Source organism: Cololabis saira, chromosome 11 (genome assembly GCF_033807715.1).
Source record: "Cololabis saira isolate AMF1-May2022 chromosome 11, fColSai1.1, whole genome shotgun sequence".
In the NCBI taxonomy this organism is placed as follows: domain Eukaryota; kingdom Metazoa; phylum Chordata; class Actinopteri; order Beloniformes; family Belonidae; genus Cololabis; species Cololabis saira.
This window is the reverse complement of record NC_084597.1, coordinates 20,035,193-20,063,170: the sequence shown is the minus strand read 5'-3', so window position 1 is coordinate 20,063,170 and position 27,978 is coordinate 20,035,193. Positions and strand designations below refer to the sequence as shown.

The following is a 27,978-nucleotide window of genomic DNA, read 5'->3' as shown; positions in this document are numbered from 1 at the left end:
AGCGAGTCTCCCCGAGCCGCAACGTCGACTGGCCGCGTTTCGTAACACGTTGTACTTCACTTCAAATCGGATTTAGATCCCAGCGGAAGATTTTTTTTTGTTTTTGTCTTCCTCTGTAACCGTACCGGTGGAAAGATCGTGTTGGGTTTGATTATCCCTCGTTCTCCGGAGGAAAGGACTCGTGCACACTCGGTGAGTTCCTGCTAACTTTGTTAGCACTGTCTTTAAAAGCGAAAAAAACCCAGCCTTGTGTCCGATTTTAGTTACCGCCTACACGCGTGGTTCGTTTAAACTCGACCTAGTTTTCACTCCCGACTTGTATTCGCCTTCATTCTGCTTAATTTCGGTCATATCTTTGCTGCTAGCTTGGCTACCTGCTCCGTCGACATTTTTGTAGGTAATTTAAGTAAACTGCTTTCCACAGATTTGCTTCCAGCCCTCCTGTTTTTTTTTTCTTTCTTCTTCTTCTTCTACTCCAAACGATAACATGCCAAAGAGAGTTGCGGGCTATTCAGTTTTGTGGAGGAGTGACGATGACATGAGAGGTCTCACATTAGCAGCCATTTATCGGCTCTGTGTGCCACACAAAGATCAAGGGTCAATTATTTACTTTTATAGTAGTTATATTGCTGACTGGTTATAACAACCTTCCTCATGAGTAAGGCCAGACACAACAGACACAACCACTGTAGTATTATTATTATTATTATTATTATTATTGTTATTATTATTATTATTTTTGAAGGTATATAAATGTTTTATTTGGCATCGCATTTAAAGCACTGGCAGCAAAATAACTAATAAACACACAGCTTTGTTTATTTTACTCTGCTTTATCTTTGATGTTCATGCAAATGAGATAAATCCTCCTTTGCATGTGTATACACAACCATTTCTAAGAGACATAGTGTAAAAAAACGGCGTTCATCTGCTTCCATTAGTCTCATAGTAGTCAATCACTGTGCAATAATAATAATAATAATAACCTCAATCATATGCTGTAACAATGCACCTTTCATTAACCATGTCTATCTCATACTGCTGCAATTTCACTTAAAAAAAATGTATATATGTTGAGTTATTTGTCTATTAACTGTACAGTGAGCGAAACAGCCGTAGTCAAATTCTTTGTCTGGCATGTTCATACTTGGCCAATAAACCTGATTCTGATTTATATGTTGTGTTTAGCCTAGTTGTGGCCGTGGGTTAGATTCATTTCTGCACACACGATTTCTAATCATACTTTCGTTCAGAATTGCTTATCTGCTTCTTTAAATGATCAATTTTACATTTTAAAACTAAACCTACAATCTGAGATTACATGTAACGGGCGATGATTGTCTGAAATGGTCTCTCTTCATCTTACAGGCCTGGATAAGCACTCTGGAGATCGCAGCTGCAGCCCATTTTCTGATGGGTACATACTGCGGGGTGACCCACCAAGAGGGCAGCGAATTATCAAGAAGAGACATAAACTGTGGATAAATGAAGACCTGTTAGGTTTTTTTTTTTTTCTTTAATAAATCTGTTGTTATAGGTTTGTTAAACAAATGTACACGTGGAATAAACGTGAACAGTAACTGATACAAGCTCAGCCCAGAGAGAAGAACCTCAACGTAAAGCAGTCAGCATGAGCGCCGAAGGATATCAGTACAGAGCTCTTTATGACTACAAGAAGGAGAGGGAGGAGGACATTGATCTGCATTTGGGGGATATACTGTTGGTAAGCAAAGGAGCTCTGGTGGCTCTTGGGTACACTGATGGTTTTGAGCAGAGACCGGAAGACATTGGCTGGCTACCAGGCTTCAATGAAACCACTCAGGAAAAAGGGGACTTCCCAGGCACGTACGTCGAGTACATTGGGAAGAAATGGATTTCTCCTCCTACGCCAAAACCAAGACCTCTGAGACCTTTACCTGTAGCTCCAGGCGCTAAGGCAGATGGAGAATCGGACTCGGAACAAGGTGAGTTTATTCAGAAATCACACGCAGAAATGACTAGTTGATAAGGAAGGTTTTATATATTTTGTTTGACTGATGGAATTCCTTGTGCAGTTCAAGAAGTCTGAGGATGTCAGAAAATGGTGAAGAGAACATCAACAATAAATATTTTAAAAAACAACAACCCAATAACAACCCAAAAAAATGGGTTTTCTTGTTGACACGTTCATGTTCTATTGTTAAAAACTGTGGTTATGTTTCGCTTTGGCACCAGTTAAAATTTGAAGAAGCAATCACAATAAACAAGAATTTATGTCACCGACCATCTGCTTCCCTGGCTGGCATCCCACAACCCTTTCACATGCTTTTTCCAGAACTTTCGGCTGAATGCCGGAGCTTTCAGGAGCAGATGGAGTTTGCTATATCTGAGGGTTTAATATCACCAAAAAAAGCCATTTAGTCATGTTAATCAAGTCAGACTTTGATATAGAGTTTTTGTTGCCAAGGCATTCTGCCCAGGACTGTCCAGATGTAATGAATGCGAACCACGCTCGGTCCTAAGGGCTGAATGTGTATCCAGGGTACAGTACAACAGCGTGTCTTGTATCAGCCATATGGTACCAGTGGATATTATCTGTTTTTCGCCACAAACTGCATCTTTTGGGAATATTATTCCCATATCACTGTTGGGAACGATGCTGGGATTCATATATACATCTAGTTGTGTAGAAGCGCAGCAAAGTTGTTAACCGATAATGGCTGTGTTTTCACCTTTCAAGCCTGAAGGAACATTTTCATGGCAAACTTTCATTGTGATTAAAGTATATTTATGTAAAGTAACAGGATGGCTGACAGTTTAACTTCCTCAGCTGGTTACAATTTCATTTTTCTTGTTTCAAATGTTTCAATGGATGGCTTTAAGCGTTCCAGTTATAAATGAATATAATAATTGATTGGAATTCATTGAAGTGAAGTGGTTGGAAATGCTTCTTCCTTGCTCATGTACAGGGTAAACTTGTAACAAAGATTTTCATATTTCATGTTGTGTCATCATCGGGTCAGCTTTCTCCAAATCTACGCGTGACTTTGCGTTCGCCTTTGCCACACTTTCTTCTACAAAATCTTATTTTTATGATACGATTTCTAAAGATAAAAATTAGGCGTTTTGTAATACCATAACTAGACATTTCCTCTGGCAGTTGGCACACTGAAAATCTCAAACTGGGTCACACATATTTAACATAACGAGGCATGAAAACAATAACTGGGACAAGAAGCACTGATTTTACAATTTTATCAAACCAAGCTTTGTTCCTCTATGTGCAGAGCACAGCACAACACACTGAATATGACCGCTGTTAATAGCATAAGAAACTGTTCCTTAAGTATAAATTAGTTTGTGTCATTTTTTTAAAGAGCGTTTTGAATTCTAGGTTAGAGCTTTACAGTTTGAGTTCAGGCCACAACTGTGAAGATGCTGCGCTCGCACGAATGTGCACTTAAATCTCTCAGCACACCTAAAGTGCAGCTGTAGCTGCCAGGTTTCTGCTCTTTGTGGTACAATTGTGAAATTCTTTGCTGTGGTTTGCAGAGCAGGCGCAGAACTGTGTGAAGGGGGCTTGTGTTGAACAGCTACGTCCACGTTGAGTGGCAGCAATGCTGAGCCTGGGGGGAATGTGAATATAGCACAGGGAGAAGAAAAAAGTCTGTGTCCTGGTTGTGGGAGGACGGGGGGGATGGGGGCGGCTGGGACTGTGGGTAAGGGGGATCAAGGGTCCGTGTAAGGGATAGTGTGCAATGGGATCAGAGCTGAGGCTTGGCAGAGGGGCTGAAGTAGGGGTTGGGGTTGGTCTTTGGGGGAACGCCTGGGAAGGAACCAGGGCTCTGCATACTCGAGGGGGCTTTGAAGAGGGTCTCGCTGCTCCCAGAGTGTTTGTGATTTACTGCTCACCACCAAGGGATCTAGCTCCCTTCCTCCTACACCACTTTATTTCTTTTCTTCCTCCTCCTTTTTTATTTTTTCTTTTTGAAATGTTTTGATAGTTCCTACAGTCAGATCTGGGAGGGCATAGAAGGTGGAGAATTGAGGCACTTGATCGGGGGGGGGGGGGGGGGGGGGGTTACATGAGCACAGCAGATGTGGAGAGGGAAAAGGAGAGGGCAGGGCTGGGAAACTATTCTGCCCAACCCCTCCCCCCTTTTTTTTTTTCTTCTTTTTTTTACTACATTTAAAGCACTGCTCCTTTTCTGGGCCCCTAAGCAGAGAGAACATAAATGTGAATTGGCCTGCATTAAATAAGATTTAAGTAGCGGTATAATGCAGGATGCTAGTAAAAGAAACTGCTTTTTAGTATTTGGGAATAATTTTTGTAGCATTTTAAAATTGCTATAGTGGTTCATAGTGGCGTATCATGAATGTTTTTGTGTCTTGAAATATCTCCTCTGCGTGTTCTTACAACATTCAGCCTGCATGTTCAGACTTGTTTGAAGAAGCATTTGATGCCGTCAGCCTATCTGCTCCCCGAGCTTTATCAGTATGTTCACGGCATTCATGTAATATTACAGGATATTGCAAACAAAAAGAAAGCATTGCACTTTCACAAAAAAAAAGCAGTAATTGCATGCCTTTCTCAGTACAAGCACCCCACTCTTGAGGTTTTTCCCAGCTAGTAATGGCTGTTTCACATATCTCAGCAGTAGATTTAGAGCTTTGTTCTTTTTATGTATGAAATATAGATACTAAAAAAAAGGGCTTCTAGAAGGAAGAGAACTGGCTGCACGAAGGGGACAGTTGCATGCAGAGTATGCTGCATAGCTGGAGGTTGAGATAATGCAGCGCTCCTTCTCGGGGCCTCTTTAGCACTCAGGCTGACATCTGCACTATTGAACACCCTTTCGGTCAGTACTGCCTCTTTTTCCCCCCCCTCTCCCTAAAGCTTCACTTTTCGTTTAAATTATGCATATAGTGACTTTTGTGATATTTTCAGTTTAGTATTTTTATAAAATTTTCTGCACTTTAAGGACGCTCAAAACTCACTGCCTCCATGCAGATCAGCGGCAGACGTTTATGGTGCGATAGCTGTCGTAGCGTTCCTCTGTGGCACTAAAAGCAGCTGTGGCCAGGAATGCGATGGCGCTTCTTTGGTGGAGGGGTGTGCGGACTGCACGCTAGACTGATTTGTAGCTTTGTGATGAATCAGTATTGTGCTAAGTGCTGATTGCAGTAACCAGTGCACAAAGCAGCCCAGACAATAAACGGTCGCACGCTGAATGGCCCCCCAGCGATTGCTGTTTCACACTGCCATTGTTCCCGCTGTTCATGTAGCTGGCTTGAGACAAACTTGGATATTGAAACTCATTTATTATAATTTTTTATTTGTAATGCATACGTTTAAGATTTAATCGTTGGAAAATCATTTTTGCCATGCTTGTTTTCTGAGACACTAAAAATAATAATAATAATATAAAGAGGGTGGCAAGTCATTCGGCGCAAATCCACTAACTGCAAGCATCAGACTCGAGCTGGATTTAAATATATTCTGTGTCCCCCGACGGGTGTTTTATTAAACGTGTGTCTTCTTGTCGTTATCCCTGTATTTGGCTATTTCTCCAGCGCTAATAGGACAACAGAGATTCGTCACTTTTATTATATTTCATAGTAACTGGTAAAATAACATTTAAAATGTGAAACAAGAATTGACTGTTTGTTTTTTTATATATGGTGCTTGAAGTGGCTGAGACTTGAGGGTACAAACAAAATATTTTTTGTCTTTTTAAAATTCACTGCTGTCAGGTGCTGTAGTGTTGATTGGTAGAAATACGAGTATTGTGATTTCAGGGCTAAAATCTTTTTTTTTTCTTTCTTCTTCTTCTTCAACATCAAGCTGCATAATTACGTCCAGTTGGAGTCGTGTGCACAAGGCCGTGCATAAAGGTTTCATTACTTGATTGTGTGCAGAGATTGTAGTCTGAATTTGGCAAATCTTCTTTACTGGAGGCAGAGCATGTCTGCTTGCAGGATTAAGAAAGATGGTTTAAAAAAAAAAAGGCAGAGACATAGACTGACGGACTTGAAGGAGTGGATTTAGAAAAAGGTGAGATTACAGGGGAAGATGATGTCAAGGAGGGCAGAGAAGGTATTTCAAATATGAGAAAGGTGTTGACATGGTGGGGCAGCTATTGTGATGAGGAATGCCTTGTGCTGCAGAGGACCATAATGCTTTGATTAAAAAAAGATGAACTATCTTTTTCTGTACTTAATGTTTCAAAGTGCTGCTTAATTTTACATAATACACCCTCTTGTATCCTTTTCAATGTGCATGAACTGTTTAGACAAGAAAAGCAAGACCAGCTTCATTTGCACCTTGTGACTTACGTGGAGTATGCCCCTTCATAAGGACTTGCGTAGCCCTGTAGAAGATTATGGGTGATCCATAGTCCAGGACAATCACTTCCCAGTCCGCCTCAAATCATTGCTTTAAAGTTATTCAAACAATTAGCCCATTAAGTGCTGTTCCTTTCTTTTAGTGTTTTATTTACAGTTGCTGACACAAAAAAGTAGTAGTAAGTAGTTGTGTACCAACCAGGTTCTGCTTATCAAATGCACCTGATTAATTGATCATCGGTAGATGGGAGCAGAGATGTTATTCAGGTGTGTGTTAACACAATTTCAAGGAGGTAAGACATCAGCAATGATATCAGATGAGCCGTTTTTGTTGCTCAACAGTTTTGGGAGATTTATGAAGCCATGTTGAAATAATTTGTAGTTGGTCTTTTTGCAGTGAAATGATTCACAGGTGGAAAAAGTTCAAGACAGTTGTCAGTCATCCCCTGACTGGATTTCCCTAGCCTGCCCAGCCATCCTAATTATTTTACTCTTTAAATACAAAGAAATTAGTCTGGTTCGCCTGGAATTGACTTGGATTTCTCTGGGGAAGTACCGATGGATGCAGAAGAACCTTCCTCTCAATGCCATTAGTGATAATCTGCAGCCATCTCGGCCGTTTTGAATATCGGCCCCTTTATGAGTTATTACATGAAGTCTTCTGCCGTCTCGTGATAAGTTCGGTATGTATACTTTTGAGACTGGTTGAGCGAGAATTAGAGCAAATTTTTGCAGAGTAAAAGGGCATTGCTTGCCGGGCCGAGGCAGGTTCACCGCAAGATCAAACAGGGTATTTAGAAGTATTTGCCAAAAACCCAAGGGACCCATCCCAGACCCTACAGGCCTTAGTTGTCATGTTTGATATTAAAGTTCATGAAAGCATGTATGGACCAAACAAGTTTGGCTTGTTTGAAGGGAAAAGCATCTTCTCTCTCAAAAGAACATGGCAACACAGGTGTGGTTTGTAAAGAAGTGCACAAAGAGGAGTACACAAGACTTCAGAGGCAACAACTTCTGGACAAATGAGACCAAAGCTGGGGCTGGGCAAGTGATCGATACCAGTAATCAGGATATATAACCGGCTTAATTTTGCCCATGCCAGTTAGAAAAATTCAAGTCTGCTCAATCTGTGTGTTTTCATGTACACGCCACTTACTTTAAAATCACAGATAAATGTTCCTTTTTTAAGAAAGTGTCCTAGTTTTAATAGTTGAATATACGTGCAGCAGAACTCTCTTCTGAAGACAAAAAATTAAACTGAAATAATTCATCTAACCGAAGTGTAGATGTTGGAACATTTTGAGTAAACCAATGGTGGTGATACGTAGGCCTGTGTTGAAAAAATCGATCTTCCGATTCTAAATCGATTCCCATATTAATTCCCAAAAATCTTTTCATATGTCTGAAGATCGTTTTTTTCATTATTACATTTTCGCCCGGTGAACTTGAATCCCAGTAGTCACATCATTTAATTCACGCATGCGCATGGTGTGAACTATCAAACAATGAACATGGCGTCGAAGAGTAGCAGTACCGTGAATAAAGCACCGGATTTGAAAACTGCTGAAAGGCTTAAAAATGTGCGTTTTGTTTATTTTTTTTTTTCTTGGACTAAATGAACTTTTCTTTCGAGAAAATGCTCCAAGAGGGGTCACTAAAAGCCGGGGACACTGTACGCTTCTCTGCCCCCTCTTGCCCCCGCTGCCCTCTTGAACAAAACAAACACGTTGAAGCGGCCGCCTGAGAAATCAGCGCCAAAGCTACGTAACGACCAAATTACTTCCAGGTACAGGGCAGAGCAGCTTCCTCAGGACTGGGAAGGTTGGAAAATACTTGCTATTTGAGCCTGTGTTCCCGTCTGTTCACGCAGACAACCAGCTGCATTAAGAAACTGACCTTGCTCGGGCTCCACGCGAGGAGAGCGCGTCGTACTGTAATACAAAATTACTAGGGATGGGTAAAAATATCAAAAAATCAATGCATCGCAATTATCCCTGCCCTAATTCAATATCGATTAAGAAAAGCCTCTGAATTGATTCACCTCTTGGCCATTGGGGGCGCTGTGCGCAACATTTTCTTATGATTTGCGTTATGTGGACGGTGGCCGCACGCAACCAAACATTAAAATGGTCACGATGGCAAGCGAAAAATCATTCAGACCAGAGTTTGGACTAATTTTGAATTCCCATTTAAAGAAGGAACACGAGAAACAGACAAAAGTAGGGTGGTGTGTAAGTTGTGCCAGGCAGAACTAAAATACAACAGCAACATGACAAACTTGCGGAACCACTTAAAGGTGACCTATTATGGCATTTAATGTATATTTTAAACAGGCCTTGAATGTCTTAAAAACAATCAAAAGCTTGTTTTTCTTCTACATAAATTAAGAAATTCAGCCTCTGGGCCATGTCTCTATTTTTACCGCTTCTAACCTTCTCTATGCGGGATTCTGAGGGGCGGGGAGGCTATGATAATGAGGCACTGTGCTGATTGGCTGCCTGAGTGACGTGTAGCAGGGGAGGGAACAAAGCCTCTCTCTGGCAGAAGAGCAGCGGCTCCGTACACTATTAAAGCGTGTCCCATGCGAGCGAGCGTCGGCGACAAAATCAATTCCATTTAACGGTTTCAGAGTGGACAGAGCGTCCAATGTCACGCAGCTCGACGCGATAGTCGGACGCTCGCATGCAGTTATGACACGGTGTAAACGACTCCCTGGGATCTTAAAGCATGAATTACGGTTCTGCGTTAAATCAACGCGTACCCTACGCCGTAGGCTCTGCGTTGGTGTAACGCGGAACCATAAATCAGCCTTTAGTTCCCTGAAGGGGGGAACGGTTCACCTTGTCTTCACACTAATTCATTTCTTATGTTACAAGACAAATGAATCATGTACTAATAGTGACACAGTGAGTGGCTCCGGTGTTACCTAACGAGTAACACCAGAGCTAAGCTAAATACTTAGCCCATGCAAAGATCATACTTGTAGACAAATATAAATAACAAAAAATGAACGCCACTTACCGCTGACTTGTGTGCAGTTGCCGGGTCCGTACTGTTGATACTGATCCTTTTATGAGGGTAAATGTCGATGCAAAACCTAATTTTTACTGTCCTTCGCTGTTGAAACAGCCACCGCTTCAGAACAATGGCGGACGCTCTGGCCGGCGGAGTTAGTTGTGGGCGTGGTTTCACGCAGCAGAGGCCGACCTAATGGAAAACGTAACGACGGGAGCAGAATCTGAACGGCTCGTAAAAGTCACATGACACTGGAAGGATCATCCGGGCAGGGTGTACAGACACTGCAGAATTTGGTTGCTTTACTCCTTCTCTGAGTTGGCAGGCTGAGGGGAGACCACTTTATATATGTTAAAGCAAGAAAAAAACGTGTTTTTCATAATAGGTCCCCTTTAAGCCGACACCATACGGATGCCCTGCAACAACCTACGGCTAAAACTGTGGACCCAAAACAGATGCAACTCGACAAAGCCTTTGTCTGCAATTCTACCGCCAAGATCTGTCCGCGCACAGAAGATAACAGAGTCCGTGGCCGTCTTCATTTGTAAGGACCTTCGACCGTACAGCGTTGTGGAATCATCAAGGTTTTAAGAAGATGGTACACACACTTGAACCACATTACGCGATCATGTTGACACAGAACTGTCGTGTGTTTTATTTTTTTTATTTTAACATTTGTACTACAGTACAAATGCACAAGTGAGCCATTATGGTGCTGCTAAGTTTAATTGCTCAGTTCATTTCTATGTGAAGTAACATGCCACGTGTTATAGGCATGAAAATAAAAATAATGAAAAATTGCCAACAGGTATTTTTGTATTTCTACATCTTACTGAATCGATATCGAAGAATTTAAATCAATATCAAATCAAATTGATACCTAAAGAATCGAAATTGAATCGAATCGTGAGGGTCTTACAATACCCAGCCCTAAAAATTACTATTCCACCAATTATATTATTACAGACGTCGCTGTTAAAGTACATGATCATCAGCCTCTTTGTGTTGTAACGTTTATGCTTTTCACTCTGTAAGTGATCCTTGCACGTATTCTTCCGTGTCCAGTCAACCGTGTGCTGGCACACAACACTGCACAACCAGTGTTCTGTGCTTTGGATATTTCAGCTTAAATTTCAAAATTTTATATTAGTTTAATGTTCATGTTATCTATATTTTACTATAGCTTGTTTGGTTTATTCTGTTATCAGACACATGCTTTGTCATGACATACCTGAAAAATCCTGGGTGCTTCATGGCAAGCTGTGTGTCTGGTGACAGAATAAATTAGACAAGCTAAAAGTATTTGTTTACTGCATGAGCTGTTGCAATTTCTTTCTTTTTTTGCACTTTAAATGGATATTGAAAGGCCTATTTGAGTTATTTATTTCTTAGTTATTACTTCATAAAATTAACTTTTGGAATTTTTTTGTTATCCCCAAAAAAGGAATGTTTTGTTGGACACCAGAATAACTAGTGCCATGTTTTTGCCTTTAAATATGTTTAAAAGTATGAACACATTAAAGTTTTCAGTTATAACTGCATAAATTGTGTATATTTCATTAATTTATATAGTTTTGGGGTTACATTTGCATAAATGCTAAAAACCAAATTCTCAGAAATTAAAACCAAAAAACACAGAAAATGGAAGAAAAAAAAACAGAATGTGGGACAAAATAAATCAGATTTCATACGGCCCTACATCAGTTTGCTGCCCTGGATCTGTTTGATATTTCTGCCCCACACGATGTTTCTGAAAGCAATTATATCAGTATACTGGGAGGGCAATTGGTCCTTGAAGCCGTCATAAGCTGCTAATACTCGCTGTTGAATCTCAATATAATACTAGTATTAATATTTTGCATAACTACACAGTCATATAATTCAGGCAACAGCTCAAAAAACATTTTTAATAACACTAACCCAAATCGATGTTGAATCAAATGGGATCGATTCTGAATCGGAATCTAATCGATTCTTGACATTTGAATCGATCCCCAGCGATACGGGAATGATCCTCTGTATACCAACCTGTCGACTCTGATGTGAAGCCATCTGTCTGACTGCTAAAATTTTACTAAAAATCTAGATAACCCACAACAAAATGGCTTGCACAATTATATATATAAAAAACAACATAAAATCAATTTGTGGCTGTGATTCAGTCAGTGTAGAGCTCTACCTGATTTGAAATGTTGTGACCCTTAAGATAATTGTGCATAAACAAACGTTTCAAACCTCTAAATAGAAGCATAAATGTGAAAAAGATATAATGGAAAAGATGAAAAAAAATGAACATAAATAATGTTTGAGTGTGATAACGTTCAACAGGAAACTGATGATGTTATTGCTGCTGAAGGTGGTTCTATTTAGTCATACCCTGCGTCTGAATTTTGGCTTATCTTAAAATTGGTTTGGTTAAACAAGCATGAAAAGATGCTGCAGTTCGGCACCACCAGAAGTGGAACGTTAAGATGTCATCTCCTTTTTAGATGCACAACTCAATAAAGCACTCACTTTGGGGAAGAAATTGTTTTGAACTTGCATAAATATTCAGAATATATGTTTCATACAGTCCAAATCCCTAGTTTCTTATGGCTTGAACTTCTCACATTAGAATCCCACTGGATCTATGAAAAACACTTTCTGTTGTGACAAATTAGATGTTAAACTACCGGCCTCTTTGCAGTGTTGTTACACTCTGGGGTGGTTGCACGCTTTTAATGACTTGTTTATTAAACTAACAGGGTTGTCGCATCACCTCATTCAGAATAAATCTTGAAATTATGAAAGCATATTGCAATAGTTCAGATCATATTTGCACACTGAAGCTGGTACTGAACATTCAAAATGCCAGGCTGTGTTTAACACACAACAGTCGAGTTTGTTCTTAATTTGTTTTCAAGGGGCTTTATTATTTCTGAAGGTGGTGCTTTTTAAAGTTAATTACACACAAAGAATTTGTGTGGGTTTTGAGATGCACTGGCTGTTAGCTCAGTAAAGGGTTAATTGTCAGGCTGTAGCAACAGTCTCCTCATTGGCTGTTGCTCCTCATGTATGCCGTAGTTTCCTGCCAGTAGGGGGAGACATTGTTTGTCCAATTTCTTGTTTCAGCTTACAGCTGCATCCCTCTTTGACTTGCAGAACATCCGAGTTAAAACATGCTCCCAGTTCTGCCCTTGCAAATTTTTTAGTCTGGTTTTGCTAAAGGTCTAATTGTCAGCATATGCAGCCGCTTTTTCTAGATGATTCTTCACAGATTCTGTACACATTTTTGTGCACTGGTAGCACACTTTGTTCTGCTCGACAGTGTGTTCTCATTGGTGCTGTCGTGCTCTGTTGTTTTACAGGCGTCCCTCAGCTGGACCATCTCCACATGAGAAGAAACGGTGTAACCTGAAAATGCTGGTTACTTGAGCAGGCTTTCTAAATTTATCTAAAGTGCTTGCTATCTTTAGTGCGTCCACCGTGCCCCGACTCCGTCCTGCCCACAGTCTGCAGTTCGTTCGTTTCAGACATACCACTTGAGCCGGTGAGATTGTCTCCCACAGCACAGCAGCACCAGCAGCAGCTGCGCTGACTTCCTGGACCTGCGGTTGTCTAACTGACGGCTGACTGGCTGAGGCCTTTTGGCAGCCCTCAGGTCTGCCAAACAAGCAGACTTGCAGAGGCACGTCCGAGGGGCCCCTGTCACCTTAATCTTCTTGGCTGAGTTACCACAGAAACCAACTTGCAATGAAAAGTTTGTCACGTGATCTACAAACCTTCAGCTTTTCTAAACCTTTTTTCTACTTTAATATTATCAGCAGAAGAAGCAGTAACTTCAGCTTAGGGCTGGGCGATATGGACCAAAAGTCATATCTCGATATTTTCTAGCTGAATGGCGATACTCGATATATATCTCGATATTTTTTCTGTGCCTTAATTGGGGTTTCCCCCAAAGCATTATAGCATAGCATCTCTGTTAGCTTCATTTTTTTCTGAGGCAAACCCTTAAAAAAACAGTCAGTTTTAATACAATGCCTCGTGCCAAATGTTACACAGGTACCTTTGTTAACAGAGGTCTGCACAATATCAAAATGTATAAAACAAATTAAATAAAAAGAAACTGCCTGCATATATAGAATAAAAATGCTTCTTGAATAAAATAAAACATATCCCTTTCCTGCATAACAATTAAATTAAAATACACTGTGCAATTAATACAATGTAGACAGTAACAGGCAGACTTTTCCACTGAGGTTGACAGTTGTGCAAATAACAAAACATTTGTGCAAATCTCAAATAAAACATTCAAGTCAATTTGTCACAAAATAAGCTATATCAAAATCATAAAAAAAAAATGTAAAAAACAAAATATTTTTTTTTTTTAAATCGATATAAACGATATTGTCTCGTACCATATCGTGTTTGAAAATATATCGATATATATTAAAATCTCGATATATCGCCCAGCCCTACTCTAGAGCAAAATTACCTGTCCTTATTTTACCAGAGCTGTCATCAATCCTGAAATGGACTTAACACATTCTTCTTTTATATTATCTTTGTGTTTCCATGGTTACAAGATTTGGCCAGCAGGGCAGAATTGATCATTTTGATGTAGTTCCAAGGCATCTCAGAGATCATCCCTGATGGCTTGAAGCATTTCTGACATATTTTGTCTGCTACTCAATACAATTCCATTGGTGCCAAAACTGTCACGTCGCTGACAGTACCAAGAAGCAACTCAATCCACAGACTGGTTGGTGTCCCTCACAGGCCAGCTGGTGATAGAGTAAATAAACATGAGTCTGGATCATTTTGATGATCTGTCTCGGTGGAAGAGTTATTGCCAGTTCATCAGAAAACTTCATTGAGATGTTGTTTTGTTTTTGTGTTTTGTTTTTTGTTTTCGTTTAAATTCTGTCCAGCCTAAAGCGTCAAATCCTGACTGTTTTGTAACAAATATAAAATAAAGTGGCTGTTTTGTTTAATTTTAACAGGTATGATCAGAGAAGGAGTGGGTGGGTTGGGTTTCATTTAACTCCTACTTGTGAATTGAGTTTCTCAGAAAAGAGGATGGCTGTAGGAGGAATCGTCTTAGATATCTTCTCTGGTAGAAAGGTTAAACTTCCAAGGTGTGTAATGGCAGCACCGCTTGTCTCCATGTCTATTTAGGGAAACTTTGTTCCACCTCAAAGTTTGCTACTTCTGAGAAACTGCCCCTCCTGGTCCTGGCATTTCCAATAATCTCTTCCAGATGACCAGTTGTCCTACAAGACGTTTTGTGTGTTCTGTGGTTAGGAGGACTTGGGTAATCCAGTTTCTTCACATGCAACTGCCAGCTTGAGTGCTGCGCTGGCCTGAGGATGTAGACTTGGATGAAGTGGTTCATTTATTTGTCTGATTGGACCTTGGTGAAAGAGGGCAGTTCCTTGGTAGTGATTAGCGAGCATGCATCGTTAAGAGTCGCAGTTGCCCTTTTTAATGTGCGACTTGAAAAAAAAAGTAGTCATTCTTAAGGTAGGGTTAGATATGGTTTAGAGAAAGGTTCCATTCATGGTTTTTCAGCATTTTGTCTGTAGACTTGGTGTTGAACAGTTGGGCCTTTCAGAAAAATAGCTTTCCAAAATACGCCTTTGCAAATCCAAATAAAATCCCTGCCAGCTCCTTCATCCTTTCATGTCCACACCTGGGTACAGAAGTTCTAAAGGCAAAATAAGCTTTAAAAAAATGTTAAGACCTGGCTAACCTCATGTCACAGGATATTTGCTCAGTTCCTTGGACCACCAAGCCCTAACTTTAGAGCTCAGCAGCTCCACTTTTTGAATCAGTCTTTTATTTATATATATATATATATATATATATATATATATATATATATATATATATATATATATATATATATATATATATATATATAAAAAATATGTATGTGTGTGTGCTTCTCTCTTTCAAAACGGTTCTTTGGTAGTGTATCTGCTTCCTTTTGAAGGTCTGAGGTTGTTTTTTTTTTTTTTTTTTTTTCATTTTGTTTTAAGTTCAAAACTTAAAACCGTACTGATTCAAGGGGGTTTCCAACATTACTGGTTAAAATCAGCCATCAAAGAGGGTTAGTTTAACACCTAATTTCACATCTTAGTACTTTTGCTGTATTTAAGAATTAGGTGGATTGAAATATTTCAACCAGTTCTTAAATGGCGACAACTTGTTTTTTGTGTTGTTGTTGTTTTATTTTTTTTTTGTAAGAGAGGTAGAGAGAAGGGTGGAAGACACGCAGTAAAGAGAAACACGCCGGGATTCGAACATATATGGTGCGCCCACCCGCTCAACCAACTGAGCTATCTGGGGCCCCGTCTCACTCTTTGTATGTATAGTTGCATAGAGTTTTGTTGTTGTTTTTCATTTAAGGAAATCTTTTTCCATGTTAATGAACTTGTTACGGGTGGATTATGTTGTTTCTTTGGTGTGTCGGTGCACTGGTGGCGTCTCGCGTTCCTAAAAGCTTTTACGTCCTTTCACAAGTTCAGAAGAAGAAGATTCAAACAATGAAGCACAGCCCTGATTCATAACTAGTTGGAATGCAGTCACCTTTACTGATTATTTTTCTTTAAATGTCTTGCAGGTTTCAGTTTGCCAGACCTGACAGAGCAGTTTTTGGTCCAGGATACTGCCCCACCCATGCTGACCAGACTGCTGGAAGCCATTGAAAAGAAAGGTGAGTTTACCTGGAAAACCCCACCTTTCTCTACCGGTGGACTAGATCCTCCTGCTGATGTTGACCCTAGATGCCATCATTCAGAACCACATGACGTGACCTAGGGCTGGGCGATATATCGAGATTTTAATATATATCGATATATTTTCAAACGCGATATGGTACGAGACAATATCGTTTATATCGATTTAAAAAAAAAATAAATAATAATTTGATTTTGATATAGCTTATTTTGTGACAAATTGACTTGAATGTTTTATTTGAGATTTGCACAACTGTCAACCTCAGTGGAAAAGTCTGCCTGTTACTGTCTACATTGTATTAATTGTACAGTGTATTTTAATTTAATTGTTATGCAGGAAAGGGATATTTGTTTTATTTTATTCAAGAAGCATTTTTATTCTATATATGCAGGCAGTTCATTTTTATTTCATTTGTTTTATACATTTTGATATTGTGCAGACCTCTGTTAACAAAGGAACCTGTGTGACATTTGGCACGAGGCTTTGTATTAAAACTGATTGTTTTTTTAAGGTTTTGCCTCAGAAAAAAATTAAGCTAACAGAGATGCTATGCTATAATGCTTTGGGGGAAACCCCAATTAAGGCACAGAAAAAATATCGAGATATATATCGAGTATCGCCATTCAGCTAGAAAATATCGAGATATGACTTTTGGTCCATATCGCCCAGCCCTACTACATGCCATCATTCAGAACCACATGACGTGACCTGCGTTTTTCTCATTGTAGGTCTGGATAACCCCACTTTATATCGAACATTTACTGCCGGTGCTGGACTTGAAGTCAGACAGTATTTCGATTGTGGTAAGAAGCTGTTTGTGTTTTGTGTTAAACCTGTGACTTTCCTGTAAGATACACTGGTACACACAAGAGGAAGTGTCTGTGGGGGTTGCATGATTCAGTTATAAGGTGACGCAGATGACTTTGGTTTGCACTTATACAATGAGACACCAGAAGGAACAGCTTGTATTTAAATGTGCATGTTGTACTGTGCTGCATTTCAGATGCACCATCTGCGGACCTGGATCAGGCCGATCTCCCGGTCCTGTGTGATGGTCTGCGTAGGTACCTGCAGGATTTGCCCCAGCCCATCATCCCCACTGCAATACAGCCTCAGATGGTGCACACCGCCAAAGGTGGGCGCTACGAGTCAGACTGAGCAATACTTGATGTACTGTACGCCTGTCTTAAAAGAGAAGTGATGTAACGTACCCATCCTCTTTGTACGAGTCCTTTGAACAGAAAACCTCAGGCGTTCCTCAGCGTTGACTTTTTATATTGAATCTTTCATCATCTGAGTATCTTTATTTAAAAAAAAAAAAAAAGGGGGGCATGTATAAAGAGCGTTATGTCACTTCATCTTTGTCTCTCTTGCAAGCAGAGAAAAAACCTTGTGCACCATACTTCGTTCTGTAGTTCTTCATTTTTTGCTGTCACATGGCCAGAAACAGGATATCTGTGGTTAATAGGAACTAAAACAAGGCTGAAAGTTTATCTCTGTCATCTATGAGCAGCCAATCACCTGCTAGTGTACCTTACGCTCACTGCCAACCACACATTCTCTGTGGTTTTTGAAGCTTAGCTGCACATGATGCTTTTTTCCACTGCTTCATTGTTAGAAGAACAAGCTTCCATTTTGTACTTTTCAGCTGAGGAAGACCTTTCATGCAGGATCACTTTTTTCATCTCTGCATCTGTCATCCTTTTCCACAGAGGTGGTGAACCCTGAGGAATGTGCCCAGCTGCTACGTCGCGTCGCCAGCACCCCAAGCCTGCCTCCCCAGTACTGGCTGACTCTTCACTGTCTGCTCAGGCATTTCGCCAGAGTTTGCCAGAACGGCTCCAAGAACCTGCTGAACGCCAGATCACTGGGGGAGATTTTTAGCCCCGTGTTTTTTAGACCGCAGCCCACCAGGTAGGTGCTGGTGTGTCAAAGATAGATGCTCAGGCAGGGGGGGCAGATAAGTGTGCAGGTTCAGTCATGCAGTGCTGACACACACAGGCCATCAGTCATGCACTTTCAGGCAAGAACTCAGAGGCCGCAGTCTGTCAGGCACTCCTGGGTTTTATCTGTCGACAAATATAGACTGCAGCTTTTCTTCTTACCAGTTGTGCTGCACAATTAAAGTCTGAATTACCAGCAGATTGAAACCAAAGCAGCTGAGGCTGTCACCTGGGCTGTAAAGCTTTATTTAACATACCTCTCCTCCCCCTTTTACAGTTGTGAACCCAGTCTGGACGCTCACATCAAGATCATTGAGGTCCTGGTGACCAGCGAGTGGCCTGAAAGTCGAGCTGCTCCAGGTAGTTGATCTCTGCGTTTCTGCTTTCCTTTTCATCTACTGTATCTTTGAGTTATTGAATGCAACGCTGATATGCATCGCACTTCTGCTGTTGAAGAAAAACCATGAGGGATCTGTGCATTATTTATTGGATGCAGAGCTTGAACACGGCTTCTGCCGACATGAAAGTGCACGACACAATCCGAGACTGGAGCTATTAATAGCATGAACAGAGGCGTTGAGACTTGCAGCTTGTGCACTTGCAGAGGACCACAGGGCACTTTGGAGATAGTCATTAAAAACCATTTCACTATGTACCAAACTTCCAGAGGTGGTGTGTTCAACTAAGTTTAAACATGTCCGTTTATGACTTTAAACTTATAAATTCCAGTGCATCAAGATTTTATTCACAGAAGGAAATTGTACATCTACATAGAAGACTACCATGTGAAGTTATTGATAAAAAAGTGTCAGATTTTATGGCACTAAACCAATGCTTTTTAAATTTATGTGGGGAAAAAAGTTGATGAATGCACAACTGTTTTCGTGCGTGTGTGTGCAACAGGATGAGACCTATTGATGTGCTGCTGGTTTTCAGGTTGCTGCTCAGATTTTCTCAGAGGAAGCAGTTTTTTTTTCTCAGTATGCTGCTTAGATGAGTTGCGTGTCAGTTTTGTTTGTACAGTTTAAGTGAAAAGCTGTGTCGTTGGCTGGCCCAGAGGCCCAGGCCTGACTGAGGTCGTCTAAACATTTTATTACCTGTTGGGGCTATTTATAATGTGCCTGAGTCCGGGCTACTCTCAGCTGTCGGTAATTTGCACCTGCAGGAGCTCTGTGGTGGCGGTGGGATGGATGGATGGGTGGGTGGATGAACGGATAGTCGGTCTGGCAGGGAACATAGAAACCCTGACTGCTTTTAGCACATGACCCGGACAAAAGTTCACGTTCGCCAGACTGGTTTCAGCTTCATACCAGTAACAGGGATGGACAACGAGAGAACCTGCTTTGTAAACACTCACATTAAGGCTGTGTGTTAGTTTCTGTGAATGGTGCATGTGTGTGCGTGCGTGCGTGCGTGTGTGTGTGTGTGCGTGTGTGTGTGTGTGTCCGCGCCTCCTCCCAGTTACTGCGCTCCTATTTTAAGTAAGTGACAAAAGGCCCACTTAGATTTGGTTGGCTGGAAAGTCAGCCCGTGCCACAGAGCGCTTCTTGTTAACCGACTCCCCCCTCTCTGCCTGGATGTCCACATGTCCTGCCCCTCAAACTGCTCAGTCATCAAATATTTCAAACTTCGCAAGTTAATCATAAGACTGCAATCTCCACCCTCCACCTCACCTCCTCCTTTACAAACAAAGTTGGAGGGAGTGACCAGAGACTGAGAGAGGCGTGCACACAAACGCAGCTGGCGTTCAGAACAGGCTGCACAGACACCCGAGCAGCTACTGCTAATCATTAACCATCTGCCTCCACGTGAGCAAGCCTCAGGCTCTCAGAGCTCAGAAAGGGAAAGACAGAAAGGGAGGGGAACTCGGTCCTTCACCTCACAGCAAGAACTGAACGCTCAGTCGACTGAGCGAGGGAGTCAGTCACACTGAGCCGTCGCATGTTGCACCTGTCTCACGCCGAGGGGATTACCTGGATTTCACTAAGAAGCGCACAAATCCGTTGGATTTTTTTTCCTTTTTTTTTTTAAAGAATTAAAACAAGCCACATCCTCGTATTAAAACTATGAAATGGAGCTCGTCCGGGGGAGTTGAACTCAGCTCTGTTGGATTTAATTTAACCTTTGGGAGTAAAAGAGACATTTTAACAAAGACGCCGTTGAGCCACCAAAACATGCACAACTTGCAACGTAAGTTTAAGATGCAACTTCTTATTTAAAAAAGCAAAGAAAAAAAATGTAAGCTGTTTCTGCTGCTTTCTCTTTTGGGTTGTAATTAAAAGAAACCTCATGCGTAGAAATAAGAAACATGAAAAAACCATTACGTTAGTTTTTCGGGTGTTTTTTTGTTTCTTGTTTTCTCTGAGGCAAGTGAAAATGAGAGAACAAAAAAAAAATCACTTTTCTAGGTCACAGACTTGGATCTAAAACCTGATATCTATAATTCCTGGATTTGTACTCGGGACTTGTGTAGATTGTCAGTGACTGCTCTGAATTATGACGACTATTTACTTTTACTCGAATCCTTAATTCTGTACCAAGAACTACTTCTAATTTGGTTTGACTCAGGAAATCAAGTAGGCTATCTGTCACGCCAGTGTCATGCTGTGGGATTACACAGTCATATTTCGGGGCACTGGGCGCTGCTGACCGGGCCAGGCATTACAATCGAGCTGCGTACGTGCTGCTGCAGCAGAGCTGGCTTTGTCTGCGTGCCAGAAGTGGGCCGGCCCAAGTGTCCCACGACACACGCAGGGAGGAGGGGCCAAGCAGCCTGCAGGAGAGCAGGCAGACGGGCTGAGCAGAGAGACGGAGGATGACTGGGGGGAGGCATGAAACGCGGCACAGGGTCGATTTTCTAGAAGACAGAAGCTGCTCGTTTGCTTTTCAAGGTGGAGACAGAGTGACGCTGCAGAGAGGAACCCGGGGCACTGTTTTGTAAAGAATTGGAGAAGAAAGATTTAAAGGAAATGTGCTTTAAGAATGACCTCATCGTTCTTAGGAAATGAGCGATGCAGGAGCAGTCAGTGACAGAGCTCCTGCGTGATTGGCTGTGGTAAGTGATGTAACACGTTACTGAGCAGGTTGCCGTTAATGGCTGTGATAAAGTGTTAATGGTTCCTTTTTAGAGGAGAAGAGCTCCGTGTAGAGGTGAAGCCTGGCTGCTGCTCTGAGACTGCTTGGGTCACATGACTGGGTCCAAGCAGGAGAAATGTCTAGTAATGTTGAAAGAAATGCAGACATGTAATGTGGTTGCTTTTGTTTCTCAATGAGCACAGCTTCACTGCAGTAGAAGAGCTGTTAATGTAGCGTCAGTGCAGATTTGTGGGTTAAAAATACCCATCCACCTTATCTCTGCTACTCTTAGCTGGACTCGTATTGATTTATTGATCATAAATCCATACAACAGAACTTGAATATCCCACATTAAAGCTCAGCTCCAAGAGGATTTTTCCATCAGCTGCTTCCAGTCCTACATTTGTGCCCTACATAAGTTTAAATCTTTAATTTCCTGCTAATCGTTAGTGTGCATCATTACTCAAAAGGCTCCCCTGCTGCATTCACAGCTTGGAATATTTATAGGTGTCCTTTTTCTTGAATGAAATTCATTCTCACTGACTCACGCCTCATCCCTCCTCCCCTGCCTCCATGTTGCTACCCCTGCGTTTGACAGGGACAGTTTTTCATCAGCCGGGGTCGCTCAGTGGGGAAAAAAAGGAGAAAAACGGGGAGCTAAATCTTTGATTTCTTTTTTTTTTTCTCGAGTAGATGAATCATTTAGTGTCATCGGAGCAGATCAAGCGTTTTAATCTGCAGAAACGTGCCAGAAAGTCAAGTAGTTGACGTAAACACGAGCATCTGCTTCTTTTGTCCCTGCAGCTCTACCTCCAAAGCCACCCAAGTCCACATCTGTTATTAACAACGGCATGAACAACAACATGGCTCTGCAGGACGCTGAATGGTACTGGGGAGACATTTCTCGTGAGGAGGTCAATGAGAAACTGAGGGACACTGCGGACGGTACGTTTTTAGTCCGAGACGCTTCGACAAAGATGCACGGGGACTATACTCTGACTCTGAGGTGAGCAGCTTCTTCTCCGTTAGAAACCATTCAGCGGCCGTCGTTCATTTGAAAATCGGTTTAACGCCTTGTTTTGTTTTCGTGTACAGGAAAGGAGGAAACAACAAGCTCATTAAAATATTCCACCGGGATGGGAAGTACGGGTTCTCAGACCCGCTGACCTTCAGCTCCGTTGTTGAGCTCATCAACCACTATCGCAACGAGTCGCTGGCTCAATACAACCCCAAGCTAGACGTCAAGCTGCTGTATCCCGTCTCTAAACACCAGCAGGTGGGAAGCAGCACTTTTTAAAGAACCTTTACGTTTACCTTAAACATATTCACCTGTAACGTTATTCTGAATCCGTCTCCAGGATCAGGTGGTGAAGGAGGACAACATCGAGGCCGTGGGGAGGAAGCTTTGTGAATACCACCAGCAGTACCAGGAGAAGAACAAAGAGTACGACCGTCTCTACGAAGAGTACACCAGAACATCACAGGTGGGTCCCAGCCTTCACTCGGGAGCTTCACCACCCACTTTGTGGGTCAGACGTCTAAAATCAAGCTTCTTTTTGCAGGAAATTCAAATGAAACGCACAGCGATAGAAGCTTTTAACGAAACCATAAAGATATTTGAGGAGCAGTGTCAAACACAAGAGCGGTACAGCAAAGACTACATCGAGAAATTCAGAAGAGAAGGCAACGACAAGGAGCTTCAAAGGTGAGCACGAAGGGGAAGCAGCAGTGTTGGCTGATGGTTAAACGTTCAAAACTGACTAATTTCTGGGTGTTTTCAGAATCATGGGCAACTACGAGAAGTTGAAGTCGAGGATTAGTGAAATAGTTGACAGCAAGCGCAGACTGGAAGAAGATCTGAAGAAGCAGGCAGCAGACTACAGAGAGATCGACAAGAGGATGAACAGCATCAAACCGGACCTTATCCAGCTCCGAAAGACCAGAGACCAGTACCTCATGTAAGTACAGCGCACCAACGCTGTTCCCAGTACCCCTGAAACAGATCCACCCACTGTTTCTAACCTCCTCACTTCTGCCTGACAGGTGGCTGACCCAGAAAGGAGTCAGACAGAAGAAACTCAACGAGTGGCTGGGAATCAAGAACGAGAACACGGAAGAGTAAGTGTACCGCCAGAAAGCCTGTCGTCCACATGCGTGACTAGGCATGGGACGATATGAAAATTTAATATCACGATATTAGTGGACAAAAATATCACGATTACGATATTATCACGATATTAGCGTGTCGCTTATAAAATTCTTAAAATGCAAGGAAAAACACTAACCGTGGATCCACTGGTTCCTTCAGAACATTTATTCTCAAATCATTCTCAACACAGTGACACTTGAGGTAGAGAACAAATAGTGTACTGTAAATGTTATGCATTACAAAGTGTAAACTATAGTACCGGTACCGGTACTTATTTGAACTTTCTTTTTTTGTAAGAAAATACTTCCCTGAGAGTCGAAAGAAATAAGTGACAAATAGAAATAAAGTGACAAAGTAGAGCCAAATGCACACTGATTGTATTACTCTCTGAAACTTTAACAGTGGCTGGCTGCCTGCTACTTAGTACGGCTCTCTGGAAAAATAATAAAATAAAGGCACTGCTCTGTAGTATACAAAACAAAAGCTGCATGGCCAACACAAAGATTGAGTGAAAATAAAGTGCCACAGTAGTCAAATGCACACGGATTGTACTACTCTCTGAAAAAATATTAAATAAATAATAATAATAATAAATAATATTAATAAAATACATGAAAAAAATAACACTGGCTTCTACCTGGCTGGTAGCCTTGTGTGACCAAAAAAAAAAAAAAAAAAAAAAAAGAATTGACGATAATTACAGTACCCCACAATAACGTTATCGCGGCCGTTTTTTATCGCGATATACGATAATATCGTATATCGCCCCATGCCTATGCGTGACAGAAATATATTTGTGGCTAACGTTTGTATTAATTTCCCTTTTAGTCAATATTCTATGGTGGACGATGACGAAGACCTCCCCCACCACGACGAGCGGACCTGGAAGCTGGGGAACATCAACCGGCTGCAGGCAGAGGCTCTTCTTCAGGGCAAGAGAGACGGAACATTCCTGGTTCGAGAGAGCAGCAAAGCAGGATGCTACGCCTGCAGCGTCATGTATGTATCCGAGTGAGACATCGCTCTTACACTGACGTCTTTGTGTTGGGGGGGCGGGGGGCACCAAATAGGCTGCAGGAAATGTAATTATATTAAATCAATTTGATGTCCTCCTGGGCAAAAGTCCCCATCTCTTATTTTATTTTGCACAAAAAAGGGTTCTGTGTCGTCGGGGGATTTTTCCAGTGTTGACAGATTGCGGACGGTGTTTTTGGACTTTTGTCTGACAGTTGTCCTCCCTTTGCAGCGTGGACGGCGAGGTGAAGCACTGTGTCATCAACAAGACCCCTACAGGCTACGGCTTTGCTGAACCATACAACCTGTACGGCTCCTTAAAAGAACTCGTACTCCACTACCAGCACACGTCCTTGGTCCAGCACAACGACTCTCTGAATGTGACGCTAGCAAACCCCGTTTACGCCCAGCAGAGACGGTGAAGACTTGGACGGCCTCTCATGGATGCAGATATTTGAGGACTCGGAGCCTGGAGAAGAAACAAAAAAAAAAAGCGCCCCTGATGCCTGACTCGGACTTGAAAAGCCTGGAACATTTCAGAGACTTTGACCACGAGCCTGAATGTAGATTTCTCTGTTTGTTGCTTTTTGTGGGAGCCGAGCAGAAACTGCTGCGCTCCCCCAGCGGAGGACTTCCGAGGCCTTTTCCTGATGGTGCTTGCTCTTTTTTTGAAGCTTTACCAGCCGGAATGTTGAATCGCAGCAGATTAGTACTCTTCAGATGGATCTGTACTCACCGGCCGCCACTTCTTTTGATTTTCCACATCGTGTGTGTGTGTGTGTGTGTGTGTGTGTGTGTGTGTGTGTGTGTGTGTGTGTGTGTGTGTGTGTGTGTGTGTGTGTGTGTGTGTGTGTGTGTGTGTGTGTGTGTGTGTGTGTGTGTGTGTGTGTGTGTGTGTGTGTGTGTGTGTGTGTGTGTGTGTGTGTGTGTGTGTGTGTGTGTGTGTGTGTGTGTGTGTGTGACAGAGTGAAAGACTGTCCATGTGACCAAAATTCAGCATCAGGAACGTTGGAGACTGCGTAACGCGTTGCCGTGTTACCTGTTCAGGAGCAGACCATGGATCGGCTGAAAAATGTAGCAAAACAGCACTTTTTAAAAAAAACTTGTTTTTTTTCGTTTGTTTTTTTCTTGGAGAGAGAAAAAAAACTTCCTCTAGACTTGTACGAGAAGAGCATCTTGCCTTTTTACCTGAGCGTTACAGCGTAGACGCAAACTGTGGGCAAACGGACTGGTGAGTTTATGTACATAAAGATGAAACTGTGCAGTCATGAATCAATGTGCACCGTACCAAAAAGAAGATCAGTTCCTGTTTAGTTAATTCTGATCTGCTATGCAATTCTTCCTCCATTTTTTTTATTCAGAACTGTTTCTCTGTTGCAACCCACAATATAAGCTTGTTTTATTGCTTGAAAACTTATTTTCTCTGTGTAAATATCCAAGAAGATATTTAGTTATAAAAATGCCAAGACACAGTGAGAAAAAGCTTATGATTTCTAAAAAAAATGATAATAGAAGCATACATCTTATGACAAATGACTTTAATAGCTGGTATGATGATGGAAATGTTTGTTGTTTTTTTTTTTTTTGTTTTTTTTTTTGCTCCAGACTGACGTCCCTCTCAGGGAGAGCCTTCGGAGTGTTTGTGCTGCTTCCCGGCAGCAAAGCGACGCGCAGTTCCGCGTCTGCGCGCTCAGAATGGGCTGACGGGATTGTACGACCCATATCACCACCCAAAAATAACCGCAGGATAGATTTATTTTGTTATAAAAAAAAAAAAAGATAATGCTCCCATATGAGAATATAAAATCACTTCACAGTTAGTATTTTTCTGTATCAGAAAATCACTGTTTACATCGGTGGATCGGCTCATTTCACAGAGTGACTTCAGGTTTCAAAAGCTACATTTTGAAATCTGAGGTTACGGAAACCGTCACAGCTGAGCTACTGTCTCCTTCCCCACATTTAGAATAAACCTTAAATAATATCCGAAACGACTACAGCCCTCGAGTGTCGGATGTGTTCATGTTCTGGGTCTCTGAAAATTGAATTGAATTCAATTGAATTAACGTGGAAAAAAAAAAAAGTAGAATTAAACCAGCTGAAGCTGGAAGGCGTCCACGCGTGGGTGTCACAGCTGTCCAGTAAAATCTGTAACCGATGAGTCGTGAGAGCGTTGATGACACGCGGTTGTTTGATCTTCACCGGCACATCAGACTGTCGTACTTGTTCTTCTCCTGGTAATGCTGGTGATAAACAAAGCTTCCTCCCCACCGCCTCCATCCTTTGCACACCGTTGACACGTGGAGAAGACTGCGCAAGAAAATCTTTCAGTATTAGTTTCATCATTTATAGTTTCCTGGTGCAGAAATGCTCAAACTACGGTACACACAGCTGATTTAATATGTTTAATATGTTTCTGAAGTACTTGATCACATAACTGATCTGAAATCTAATTATCTTCACGCTCAGAAACGATGTTTATTGATCACAGACGTGTAACATCTTTTCAACTTTGACACTTAATTTTATTTACCTCCAAACATCTGGTGGCACAAGCCTCATTTTTTCTTTTGTTTTCCCTCTCCCAGTTCTGGGTTGTACAATTTTGGTTGTCCTTTTTATTTTTCATTTGAAGCTCTTTGTGTCCCGCCCACGATTGAATTGAGCGTTCCCAGTGTTCCCCAGTTTGGCTTCAGATCTGTATTGGGCTTTGTTAAAAATGAAATAAAACACTTCTTTTTAAGAAACTCGTCTGTTTGATTTGTTTTGAATCAACTAAATGTTGAAGTTGTCCTTGTTGAAGTTTTGAGCAGGAGCGCGTGAGATAATATAAGTTTGGTTAACCCCAAGCTTCGCTATTAAGAGGCTAGGAGAAGCTTAGCTTCCCCAAAGTTGTCACACAAAAAAAAATCACATTTTTTATTTTTTATTATTAGGGCCCGAGCACTTACAGTGTGAAGGCCCTATTGTATCTGTAGGAATTTTTCTTTATTTTCATTTTTCCGACGAAAGGAGGGCCTTTTTGCCCCCCTAAACGTGCCCCGATTTGATATTTAATGGTTTTCATTAATGGGCGTGGCAAAATGGCCCCCCCTAGAAAACTTTGTGCCTCAAGCCCCACAATGCGGTTTGACGTACATGCACGAAAATCGCTACACACCTGTATGATGTCGCAACTTAAAGAAAAGTCTCTTGGCGCCATGGCCGAAACCGAACAGGAAGTTGGCCATTTTTAATTAATCGTGTAATTTTGGCGCAATTTATGCCATTCCTTCGGCAGTTAATACGGCCCGAACCGTAACGTGCACCCAGGTGTGTTATACATCAATGCGACGACGCACATTACTTTTCTCAGTCAAAAGCGTTACCGTGGCGACGCTAGACGCCAAAAAGCGCGCCCCCACTTCATCTGGTCCATATGTGATAGTTCCTACTTTCTGCCATAACTTTTGAATGGTTTCACATAGAGAGTCGTGGGTGGTGTCATCTGACTCTGTTTTGAGTCCTTGAACATAATTGGTGCAAATTAGCAACGCGCCTTCTTCTGATTGGTCGATATCTGATAGTTCCAGTAGCGGAACGCGTCAGAGGCGGGCCGGGGGGCGGGGCAAAGGACCGGGCCCTTTAAACCCAATGAAGATTGTCAGTTTTGTGTGCGTTTTTTTTCTCAGCACTTCCTCCTGAGAAGACGTGCGGCTATGTGTCTGATTATAACCTTATTATCACTGAGCCGTCTCC

At 41.7% G+C, this 27,978-nt stretch overlaps 1 protein-coding gene across 1 annotated transcript; it reads left to right on the top strand.

Annotated features, from left to right (window-relative positions):
• pik3r1 (phosphoinositide-3-kinase, regulatory subunit 1 (alpha)) lies at nucleotides 1–26,987 on the top strand. Its single transcript, XM_061733934.1, has 15 exons — nucleotides 1–192; nucleotides 1,369–1,964; nucleotides 15,944–16,036; nucleotides 16,788–16,862; nucleotides 17,063–17,194; nucleotides 17,772–17,973; nucleotides 18,280–18,362; nucleotides 21,882–22,083; nucleotides 22,173–22,353; nucleotides 22,436–22,561; nucleotides 22,640–22,782; nucleotides 22,859–23,035; nucleotides 23,121–23,195; nucleotides 24,055–24,225; nucleotides 24,473–26,987. The coding sequence occupies exons 2-15, from the start codon at nucleotides 1,631–1,633 to the stop codon at nucleotides 24,660–24,662; spliced, it is 2,184 nt and encodes a 727-aa protein (XP_061589918.1). The 5' UTR covers nucleotides 1–192; nucleotides 1,369–1,630; the 3' UTR covers nucleotides 24,663–26,987.
• Nucleotides 26,988–27,978: the final 991 nt, after the last annotated feature.